Source organism: Panthera uncia, assembly GCF_023721935.1.
Source record: "Panthera uncia isolate 11264 chromosome C1 unlocalized genomic scaffold, Puncia_PCG_1.0 HiC_scaffold_4, whole genome shotgun sequence".
Classification (NCBI taxonomy): Eukaryota; Metazoa; Chordata; class Mammalia; order Carnivora; family Felidae; genus Panthera; species Panthera uncia.
Window position 1 is genome coordinate 97577244 of NW_026057585.1, and position 12708 is coordinate 97589951.

Below are 12708 nucleotides of genomic sequence, written 5' to 3' on the forward strand. Positions count from 1 at the left end.
ACTGTAGAGTGCAAAGGATCAGATCCACCTTGTTAGCTGTGTTGTTTCATTTGTTCATATGCTTACTGACGCTCACTGTTTTTGATCTATCCATGCACCAAAGGGATGTGTCAAAATCTCCCGTTATGAGTATGTGTCACTTTCTTCTAGTTCTACTGTTACTTGCTTTATTGTTGCTGCTGTCACACAAGTATGTGTGTATACTTTGGAAACTGTTACATCCTGTTAAACAATACACAGTGCTTATGTCTAGTAGTATTTTGTGCCTTAAAGACTAATCTATTGTTTACCCCAATCTTCTCTTGTTTAGTATTTGCATGGAATATCTTTCCCTTTTCTTTCACTTCCAACAAAACGTTGAAAGTTCTAACCTACTGCTTCAGGTATGTCTTCTGTAAACCAAGATAAAGCTGGGTTCGGTTTCATTTTTAACCCGGATTGAAGCCTTTCACTGTGATTCACTGTGATTACTGACCTATTCTTCATTTCTTTTAACCGTCTTATTTTGTGCCATTTGTCTTTCCTTTAAAATTTGTGCTTCCGTCCCCCCAGACTCCCAACCCCCATTCCATATTTTCCCTTTACTGCTTTGGAAAACATACTCCGTTCCTGTTCTTTTAGTGGCCACCCCTGAAATTGTATCAAGTACCCTTAACTCAAAATCTACAAGTTGGCCAGTATCTTCACCCCTCTCCCAAGTACACAGGGACGTTAGTGCTCTAATGACCTCCCCCCGGCCCCTGCCCTTCCATGCTACCGCTATCCAGCATGTCGTACCTAACTCGTTTTTTCACTTCTCTCCCTCGATATTATTGTATATTCTGTTACCATTGTTTTACACTACCCCTGTCTGTTTAGATTTACCACGTTTATTATTCACTCACCCTTCCTTCGTGCATCTCAGACATTAGTCCCGAGATCATTTTCCTTCTTCGTCAACTACATCTGTTAACAGCTGGGGTCTTCAGAAGTGGCAGACTACCAGGATGTCTGCGTGTGTTGGTTTTCTGAATCTGTATAAATATCTTTATCTCCCCTGTGCTTCTCAGAGACTGGTGCACAAGGCTTCACAATTGCCAGTGGACAGTGAATTTACCTTCAGCGTTTGACACTATTATCCCACCATCTGACTTCCATCATTCAGACATCTAACTATCATTCTTTGGTAGACGATCTCTTTTTTCTCTCCGGCTGCACTAAAGGTCTTTTTGTCTTTGATGTTCTGAAATTTTACCATAAAATGTCCAGATATGAATGTCTCTCTGTTTCATCAGCAGGCGAGCTGCTGGGCTTTTTGAATCTGAGGATTCATATCATTTATCAACTCTAGAAAAATTCTTAGCCGTTTATCTTTTGGATAATGGCTTCCAAACCAGTAGAGGAAAACACATGGAACAAAGCGTGGTGTGGGGAATCGCTCTAAGTCTCTCTGTTCTCACCTTTTGAAATGTCTACTAGATACTGGTTGGATCTGTGTCCGTTATGCCTCTAAGTATCTTGCGTATTTTTATCTCTTTCTCTTTGAGGCACACACTGTATAATTTCTTCAGCTCTACCATTCGGTTTGTTAACTCTCTCTGTAGCTATGTCCTATCAACTGTTTTAACTCTCACATCACGTTTTCAATTTGAATTACCTTTTCATTTCTAGAAATTCTACTTGGTTCTTTTTCAAACATGCTTGGTTGTCTTTATAGCTGCTCTCCCCTTTTCATGTTTTCAGTTCCCTTTGTAATTTATTTAAACATACGTATTTTGTATTGTCCATCTGATAATTCCAAAAACCAAAAATATATAGGTGAAAAATTCTACTCTTACTGGTACTGCCATATGTTACTCACGGTGGCTTTCATCTGGCGTGTTCTTTGAGTTTTGACCATGAGTTCATACTTCTTGGAAATTTTTCTAAGGAAATTCTCTGAAGACATGACTTACGTCTGCTTCCGTAAGATGCCTTAAAAGCAGTATAGGCCTGGGTCCACTGCTAGTTCTCAGCTTGAGGCTCGTCAGACTGTACCAATAGTGTAAATCGAGGTACTAAACCCGCATGAAGTCACCCACTGGCCATGAAATTACACAGTTGACTTGATTTTTAAAAAATGTATCTACTCAGAGCAAAGGTGGTAAGGACACCATTGTTTTTACTCTGTGGGATTGATTTTCTTCTACTTCATCTTTTCCCTGAGAGTGTCGTCCTTTCGGAATTCTTATCTAAGGTGAGGCGATCTCTGATCGGCCTCCTCACCCCGACCCATCAACTTGCCGAAGCTCTGTTCCGGTGCCTCTGAACCTCTTTCACTTCATAACACACCCAGAAAATACTATTTGTCTGGTCCACTGACACAAACTGTGGGAGCTGCTTCAGGGCAGGGGAGACGGGTCCTGGCGCAGGGGGCTCTTTATTCTGCCCAAGGAACAAAGGAACTGATACCTCAGCCACTCTATTACCATTCACGGCACACTTACAGCACCGAACGCTCTGCTCTGGACATCCTGACCCTTATGGAGCTCCTAAGGCATCTGGCTTCCCGTGTGTACCCTTCCCTTCCAAACGTTTACATTTCACTGATCAGTAAAACTTGGAAGAAATTCTTAGGGACGGACATATGCTCGCCAACACGGTATATACAAAGTAAGGACATCAGAAAACATTTTTCAAAAAACTTTTTTTTACCACTTACACCATTATTTCATAAAAGACATTTCAATACAAAAAGCTAAACAACTTATAAAGAACATTTCAGAATAATACAAAGACCTATAAGCCTCACAGATCTCACGCTAATTTGCTAATAAGGACTGGTGTAAACCTCTGGGTGGACTAGAGACCGAAGTGACCGAATCTTTCCCTTTCCATAAATCCCACAGCTTATCGGACAACTGGCTTACTTTACCTTTTTTCACAAGAGACACCATCGATATCCATGCTCTGGGAACGCGAGAGAGACTGAGATTGGGTTTCAAGGCTATTGGAGGGCGAGCTGCTGAGAGAACTGACTCCTTCACTGCTCTGGCTTCGATGAGCTACTCCTAACCAGAAAAGACACGAGAAATTTAAGTTTCCTGTGAAGTAACATGAAAGCCACTTGTAATGGCAACAGTAGTCATACACAATCGGCATCCACACCACCAAAACAGTCAGCAAATGAGGATTCTCTATCGGGAGATCGTGCTAACAGTGTGACGTTAAAGTCATGGAAACATCAGCAAGAAATCAGAGTGCATCCATATACGTCGCCTGAGGTCAGCGACAGAGCTACATCTGGTAACTAAAACGGACTCCTCATCGCTTTTTCTTTCGCCAGTTCAAATATGGTCCCTGGATACAAATTAGCTACCGTGATTGTCCAGAAAAAAATCCTTGAAACGTGCCAGAAAGAAGATAAATTAATAAATGGCTATAGAGATATACAGATGGACAGATGTGTGATAAAGCAAATAGACCACAATGTTAACGGTAGGAGCTAGATGGCAGGTATGCAGGTGTTCGTTCCGAGTCTTTCAACTTTGCTGTATGCTTACGATCTGCACAAAAATGTTGACAACATGCAAACAGAGCCATCGATAACCAATGTCCTTAAATACAGATCATTCACTGACTGAACATCTCATCTGATGATGGGGAAAATAAAAACCCTGACATTGACCTTGCTTTCATGGAACCTACAGTACAGTGAACCACAGCCCTGCGTACGGGGCCGATTATTTCTCATCCGTGTCTTTGAAACCATGTTCATCCCACAGAATTTAAAAAAATACTTTAACTCTACAAATATCTTTCCACAAAAAAGTTTTACCCAGGCATTTGCAAGTGCTTTAAAAAATATATACCTATGTTGCTGCAAGGAAAATCAGACTCAGGTTAAAAAAAAAACAAAACAAAAAACAAAAACAAAAAAAACCAAAAAAACTTGAGTTGCCATTTGTAGCTAAAATAACTACCAAGTGGATAACCTTTAACCCTCCCAGCACTCCAGGAGAGTAAACCTGCCACTCCTATGTGTCTCTCTCATTGAAGAAGATCACTAAACGTTCATCCATTCTTCACAGGTTTTAACGCATCTGTTTCTTAAAGCTTCCTCGGGACTCATAAAAGAGAAAAGACACTGAATCCTGACTATTCCTAAGTAGACTCAAGGAAAATACAGAAAACATCTGATGTGGCAACAATTTGAACTAAGCTCAGAGAAGACAGTAAAACTTTAAGAATGTTTTCTTAAACATTCAAGAATGTAACCCAAAGTGAGTTCTCAGTAGCTATTTACTGAAGATCACAAAACATCCATCCATTCCTGATAGCTAGAATCAAGACACGTATCACAAGGAAAGGTCTGACATTTTTAAATAAAATTAATCAATAATAAAGTTCAGCAACTTTTATGGGATATCAGTTAAGCAGCTTTAAAATTTCTACCTTATAAAACCAGTCTTAAAATTAAACTAAGTTGTTCAAAAACACTGTGTTCATAACATAGCACACTCTTCTATGCTACGTGTACGATAACCCTACGGTAACACAGTGCCAGAGTTCACCATAGAGTCCAGGATACTGTGGTTGCGATATTTTTATAAAACATCAAGTATATCATCTGAATTCTTTTCCTGAACCCTCCCCACGGGCTCTTCACATCCTGGGTCCAGTGGGGCAGTTCTCCCCAGAGTTTACTACGTATCGCAGTGTTCCTCGGTCTGTCCACACCCTCCAGAATTTGGGTGACCTCGTTGCGGTCTTAAACTTAAAAAAACGTACGGTGTCTTTGAATCCATATAAATCAACTACTGATTTGGCTAAAGCCAAATCGAGCAACAACACAAAATATCACTTTGTTTCCAAATCACACACACAGGCTTCTGTGGTCCTCGGTCCTCATTCTCTACCATTCCTAACTTGGGAAATCGCTGTCAGGAAGCCAAATTTCAAGGAATGGAGAACCCCGCTTCTTCATCTCCGTAAGGGCAGGTATTGAAGAATTAAAACAGATATAATCTCCGGTTCTCTTTGACGAGATTTAAAAATTTAAAAACAATTCTTCAAAAACTGAGGGTGTGTAAGTAAGCCTTGCCTGCTTAGTAAAATATGAACTACAAACTTTCAAGATGGCAGCTATCCAAACTTTTATTACTAATAAGAGCTTGTTAAAGGTAAATTATCCATTCTGTGCGGGAAGGCCATAATTTTAAAGGAAATAAGGAGGATTTTATTTCTCTAAGATTTGCCTCCCAGAACGGTAGTATTTCCTGAATGCTATTTCCTTTCAGGTATAAGCCAGACCAAGTGCCTATTTAAGCTGTAACACTAGATCTAGTCCAGTATTTTACACACACACACACACAAAGGGGCTTGCTAAATTACAGTATAAAAAGAAGCACAGAATTGCCAGAAGGTACCTTAAAGCCCCAATAAAACTGTTAAAAAGGTGTGCGGGTGGTGGGGAGTGACTTTACAATCTTAGCCATCTTCTTCTTTGACGGATGAGAATATGGAGACCTGTGAAGTCTAAGAACTTCCTTTAGCAAGTCAGAAACAGAGGCAAGATTAAAACACATGTCTCTTGACTCCAAGGAAAATGCTACTATTTCCTCTACCCCAAACTGCTGAACAATTCTTTGATCGCGGCTATTTTAAATCAAAGCTATATGTTTCTACATCCTAAAATTATAAAAGCTGGGGCGCCTGGGTGCCTCTGTCGGTTAAGTGTTCGATTTTGGCTCAGGTCATGATTTCAAGGATTGTGGGTTCGAGCCCTGTGTCGGGCTCTGTGCTGACAGCTCAGAGTCTGCAGCCCGCTTCGGATTCTGTGTCGCCCTCTCTCTCTCTTTGCCCCTCCCCCACTCGTGCTCTCTCTCTCAAAAATAAACATTAAAATAAATAAAATTATAAAAGCAAAACTTAAAAAGGTATTAGTGTTATAAAAAGAATCATTCCTTCCACTACTTATCAAAATTCTAAGGCTTATTTAACATAGATCTTGACAATGAACTAAGCTAAAAGGTTAACATTCATGGAAAATACAAAGTACACTAGTACTTTCTTTGGCCAATACCAAACTCACCCTCTCAACACGACTTATAATGAACATTTTCTACTCCATAAAACCGACTCATATATTCAGTCAGCAGCTAACTTCCTAGTGAAAACATTTTGTTCTTGTGACTAAACACAAATAAAATGAAACTTCAAACGTGTAAAGAAATATAGTGGTATCTAAAATATCGAGACAAGAAGACCAACAACTCGAATTAGAAAAATGGTTTGATCTTCTTATTTATGAGACAGAGTATTCCCTTCCTTAGTGTCAAAAGGGTGGATCATGCCAAGAATCATACATCTGGACTCAAAAGATCTTGACGGCTCCTTGGAGAAACGGTGGAGTCTACAGCTAGTGCAAAACAAAGATGGGATGAGCCTGGGGCATCTGATAGTGCCAGCAAGACAGTGCTCAAAAAAAATAAAAATAAAAGGATGACTGTGCCAAACAGAGTCGTCAACCCAAAAGAGATCCCAATGACCAAAGCTAGAACAATTTGTGTAAAATAATAAAGCAAAAATAAATAATAATTTGAATTATAACTCAAAGTACAAAATAAATATACATGAGTTCATACCGATGTATGTAAGCATTAACTTAGTAACTGGGGAGAAGGGGGTGAATGTCCCTTACAGAAGAATCCCATATAATGTATCTATGTGTAGATACTCCCCACCCCAGAAGGTAAAACTTAGCTCCCACTGCTTGAGTGGGGTAGGCTGGACTTAAGAACTCACCACTGAAGAATTGAGTCTGGAAAGGGAAAAGAATCGTTACTTCACAGTAGAGAGACCTGGCAGACTGCAGCTTAACTCGGTGGTGAAGGTCAACGTGACCGGCAGTGCGGCAGGGCCCTTTGCCTGTGTGATACTCTCCCCCCAAAACCCCACACCCCAGACTAATCATGAGAAAAACACTAGACGAAGCCAAATTAAGAGACATTCTATACAACGCTCTTCAAAACTGTCAAGAAAATGAAAAGCACAGAAACACTGAGAAACTGTCACAGACCAAAGGAGATTCATCTGTAGTTTGGTTAACAGCAGTATACCAAAGATTTTTATGGTTTCAGGTCTCACAGTTAGGTCTAGTTCCTCGTGTATTTTAGATATTAGCCACTTATCAGATACACAATTTGCAAATTTTTTCTCCCATTCTATAAGCTGCCTTTTCAGTGTTGATGGTTTCCTTTGCTTCACGGAAGCTTTTTACTTTGATATGGTCCTACTTGTTTATGTTTGCTTTTGTTACCTTTGCTTTTGGAGTCAGAGCCAAAAACCAGCGCCAAGACTGATGTCAAGGTACTTACCATAAGCCTATGCTTTCTGCTAGGAGTTTCATGGTTTCCAGTCTTACGTTCAAGTCTTTACCCATTTTCAGCTACTTTTTGTGTGGCGTAAGACAGTCCAGTTTCATTCTGCCGCATATGGCTGTCCATTTGCTGAAGAGACCGCCCCCAATGTACATTCATGGCTCCTTTGTCATAAATTAATTGACCATATATGGGTGGTCAGTTTCTGGGCTCTCTATTCTTTTCCATTAACCTATGTGAATGTTTTTATGCCAGGTCATGCAATTTTGATTACTATAGCTTTGTAACAGCTTGAAATCAGGTAGTGTGACACCTTCAGCTTTGTTCTTCTTTCTCAGGACTGTTTTGGCGATTTGGCGTCTTCTGTGGTTCTGTATAAATTTTAGGATTATTCTATTTCTGTGAAAATGCCACTGGAATTTTCATAGGGATTGCATTGAATCCACAGATTGCTTTAGCTTGGTATGGACATCTTATCAATATTAATTCTTTCAATCCATGAGCACAGAAGATCTTTCCATTTATCTGTGTCTTTTTAAAATTCTTCCATCAACACCTTGTAGTCTTCAGTGCATACATCTTCCACCTCCTTGGTTAAATTTATTCCTCGATATTTTGTTCTTTTTGATGCAATTGTAAATGGGATTATTTTATTTCTATTTCCAATAGTCCATTACAAGCGTATTGAAACACAAGAGATTTTTGTATATTGATTTTTTTAGCTGACAACTTTACTGAATTCATTATCAAGTTTTAACAGTATTTGGGTGGAGTCTTCAGCGTTTTGTACACAGAGTATCAAGTCGCCTGCAAATAGTGACAGTTCTACTTCCTTTCCAATCCTGATGTGTGGTTTTTGTTTTTGTTTTGTTTTTGCCTAATTGCCTGGTCAGGACTTCCGAAGTTGGGTTGAATAAAAGTGGCAGGAACGAGCAAACTTCTTTGGTTCGTAATCTTAGAGGGAAAGTTTTTGGGTTTTCACCCTTGAGTGTAACATTAGCTGTGGACCAAACATGCCTTTATTACACTGAGGCACATTCCCTCTATACGCACTTTGTTCAGAGTTTTTATCATAAATGGATGTTGAATTTTGTCAAACGCTTATTCTGCAAGCTCATACGATTTTTATCCTTCGTTTTGCTAATGTGGTGTATCGCACTGGTTGGCATGCAGATGTTGAACCCTCCCTAGATCCCAGAAATAAATCCCACTTGATCACAGTATACGTATGATCCTTTAGCGTACTACTGATTTTAGTTAGCTAATATTTTTGTTGAGGATTTCCGCACCTATATTCATCACGGATACTGGCCTATAATTTTCTTTTCTCGTGGTGTCCTTTCCTGATTTGTTTGGGCACTAGGGTAATGGCTAGCCCCACAGAATTGTCTGGAAGTATCCGTCCCTCTTCCTCTTCTTTTTTTTTGCGGCGGCGGGGCGGGGGTAGAGTTAGAGAAGGGTTGGTATTAATTCCTTGAGTTCACTAGTGAAGCTGTGTCTGGTCCTGGACTTTTGTTTGTTGGGAGGTTTTTGATTACAGACTCAAGTCTCCTTACTAGTAATCAGGCTATTTAGATTTTCTGTTTCTTCATGATCCCGTCTTAGAAGGCTGTGTGTCAAAATATCAGTATTTCTTTTTGTTGTTGTTTTAATTAAAACATTAGCATTTCTTAAATGCACGCCCTTAGACTCCAATCGGGAGCCTGGAGACAGATGGCGAGAAAAACCGCTAGCATATTCCCAAATCAAAAAAAGAGAATTACTTCCTGGATGCAGACCTACTATGAGCTCAACAGAGAAGAGAAATGTAAGATAGCTTTATTCAGAGTTTGCAATCTAGTTAGCAAAACAACATAAATGCACACAAAATTAAGAATGGCATGTGCAGCACAATTTCTAAGGGTTTGAAGTATCTGGAGTGAGTGTGATGGTTCCTGGAGCAGGAGCAGAGTTGCTCTGAAAACAGGAAATGAAGTTAAATGAAAGGGGGGGGGGGGGCTCATCACAGAGGACCCTGAAAGTTCCTGGACTGCATTCAGGTGCAAACAAGGAGGACTTCTGAGCAGGTGACGTGTCTGATCTCGCCTACTGAGCCATCAAGTCCCTCAAGGGATAGGAACTGCATTTTCTGGAAACCACTCTCACACACCATTTACTTCTGTGCCTTCCCTAGACTTGAGAGCACGAACTAAGGAGTGGAAGCGGCAATTTTGTGATGTTCACGTCCCACTATGTGGGCAGAGTGCTAGCGGGGAGTTTGGTTGGAGTCAGAGGCAACAGAAGCTCAAGGACCAGGTTGACCTGAATGGAGACAGAGGAGGACAAAAAAGGGATCAAGCCCAGGTCGAAACAGGAAGCTGATTCCCAGAGCTAAGAAGACGTCAGACTTCCTCCAGGTTCACAAAATAAATATCATGATCCTAGCAATAATGTCATACAATGCAGCCCATTATAATAAAAACACATACAGAACATCCTCCCCCTTTTGGTGGCCAAAATACATGCAAAACATGACCCCCTTGGGTAGCCGAAAAGTCACCCCAATGAGACGAAATGACTGTGCTGGTATAGGGCACACCAGGTACAGCTAAACCAAAAAAGATTTCAACACCACCAAGAGCCTCCCAAGCCCCGCAGATGTGAGGGGTCTCACTACAGCCCTCTGGCCTTGGGACTTGTGCCTGAGCTGGGCCTCCAGCTTGCTTCTGAATCACCCTCCAGCCCTCTCTCTCCCCCAAGTGGGGGGAGACGAAGCTATAGACCAAGTGGAAACAATAGGGCTTCTTTCTGAAGAAGAAAAAAAAGATTTAAATACTGGATTAGCAATCAACAATAGGACGAAGGGTTATAATTTTGTCACTGCTAACAGCATTCTTAGCCAAAGACAATTTATTATAAAAGCATGATTCTGATTTTGTTGAAATTTCTACAAAGGTACCACTATTAAATAACAAAGTTCTGTATCAAAACCGGAGAAGGAAATTGAAGGGAAATTGAAGACGACCACTCTGCATCAATCATCACCAAGTCCATTTTTGCCCCAGGACCTCGGCATCTGCTGTTCCTTCTGTCAGGAAAGAACACCCAACAGATAACCACTTGGTTTGCTCCCCAGCTTCATTCAGGCTTCTGTTGAAATGTCATCTTCTTAATGAGGCCTACAGTCGTCTCTACCTTAAAACAGCAATGCCTTCCTCCCTCGCCAATACTGACTCCCAACATAATTCTCTCTTTTCTCCACAAGAATTCGCGCCACCTGACAGATTTTATGGTTTTTAAACACAGTTTGTCTTCTCTTACTAGACTATATGCGACGTGACCCAGAACAGAACCTAACAAACACACGACAGGATTTAAATGCAAAGGTATGAAATAAAGGCTGCATGAACCTACAGCACTCAGTGGATAGCTGATAACAACCGATACAAACCAAAATGTAAAACAGATAATAAAACATGTCAAGCAAATTTGGAGGGTTTGGAATAACAACTATAATGGGATATGGAAGGATGTTCCCTATTTTCAAAAGTAATAATTCTGGGGTGTTTTATTTGGGGGGGGGGTGGTTATTTAAGTAGGCTCCACACCCAACGTGGGGCTTTGAACTCATGACCCTGAGATCAAAAGTCGAATGCTCTACTGACTGAGCCAGCCAGGCACCCCAATCCTGTTTGTTTGTTTGTTTGTTTGTTTGTTTGTTTGTTTGTTTAAGGCAGAATTTTCACAGTCAGATAAACACTTGTGTGAAATTCTCCAAAAAAAACCTGACACCACAGAGTTGGCAGCGGGAGGCAGAAACTACCTGTGCCGCACCAGCATGGAGATCTCCACACGAGGACATCCCCTCCTGCCAGACACGGGGTCCTCGGACACTCCTGCTGGGTGAGACTTGCCCATCTTTGCCTGCATCCATAGCTCCTACCACAGTGCCTAGCAAATGGAAGGCATTATGCAAGTGTTCGAAGGCATCGATGGAAACAGGACCAAGACCATCTTCAAGCAGAAGAAGAATTTAGGTGAAACTAGTTTTAAGTATGTTAAAGACTAGCAGTCAGACAGAGGAAAGGGCTTCTGTGTTTCTTTCTGATCCAAACCCTGGAACTAGCCCAGAGGCCAAACACATCATCTGGTTTCTCGCTCCCTGCACACAGGCCCTGTTGTTCATTTCTGCTCCCAGAGCAGAGGTTCTTTCCCACAGATGGAGACGGAAATCAGGGGGCCGAAATTACAGTAGCTGTTTGATTAGCTGCTAGATCTTTTATTTAAAGCATTATCATGGAAGCACATAAATTACTATGTCACAATCTTTAAAAACATTGTGATAACCGTATTTCTGTATAATTGGTTTCCTTTGTAATCCTCCGTTTTATGATATACGGTTAAAACTACGCTTGGAGAGGCTGATCAAAGGCTTCACCGGTTTGCCAGAACTCATGGAATGACAACAGTCTTTTAAGAACGCCAGCTCCGGAGGGTAGAAAAGGCACCCAGAGAACTTGGTCCGCCAGACTTAATAATCCTGTCAAGATAAAACCAGCTGATAAAGGACTCACTGGGGACTCTTGTGCAAGAATGACCATGTCTTCAGAGAGGTCGCGACAGCCAGGAAGGGTGAGGCTTCAGTTGGATATATTCAAGATGTCTGAGAGGTAGACATCAGAGGGAACAGAAGGAAGATAAGTAGGATTTCAAAACAGGACTGTAAAATAAAAATCCTCCAGGAGGGTTAAGAGTTCCTGAAGGCTGGGCAAAGCAATCTAAAGATGGGGGAAGGAACTAAGAAAACCAGTTTGTCCTCCCAGGAACTTAATGAGCACAGGTTTTTCAAAGGAAATGAAAGAACACCTTCTCCCCGCCCGGATGGTAAGTTCTTCCAGGAAAGAAATTGGACCTCGCTCATCTTCACGTTCCCACGACTTACTGCCGGGTCTGACCCACAGGAAGCCCTAAATAAACGTCAGCGAACGGACACGTAAACGCAACAGAATCAATGACAGCTGTAAAAAAGTGACAATTAGCTGTAGGAAAAATATTACCGACACGCACAAAGTTTTAAGACAGGCAAAAGCAATGTCCTACTAACAGTGCAGTAAAAGAGAAAGAGAGAGAGAGAGAGGGAGAGAGAGAGAAAGAAAAAAATGTCTGAGCATGATAAATGCAAAATTCTGAACAGCAGTGACCTGCTGGTGTGGGGGAGAGGGGTGGAGAGCCAGAGACTCCGTCAGGGGTTCAAGGCATTACTATGTCTCACATACGTTATCTATCGTGTAGGTCCAGAATATTCTGTAGTAAGCTTTTTGGCAAAATCTTAGAAAAAAATTGGCTTATGGGCTTTTTAAACTCTGCTCCGAGTGCCAGGAAAAGCAAA

General features: G+C 41.1%; 1 protein-coding gene across 3 annotated transcripts in view; it reads right to left on the reverse strand.

Moving 5' to 3' along the window:
* Window positions 1–12708, reverse strand: part of UBE4B (ubiquitination factor E4B) — a 120310-nt gene that overhangs the window by 62345 nt on the left and 45257 nt on the right. For 2 of the 3 annotated variants that reach the window (XM_049618150.1, XM_049618147.1), the window contains exon 3: window positions 2894–3029. In XM_049618150.1, the coding sequence (XP_049474107.1) occupies window positions 2894–3029 (136 nt within the window). Of the gene's footprint in view, window positions 1–2893; window positions 11860–12708 lie in introns of all 3 variants that reach the window. The other variant, XM_049618148.1, reaches the window with a different exon arrangement.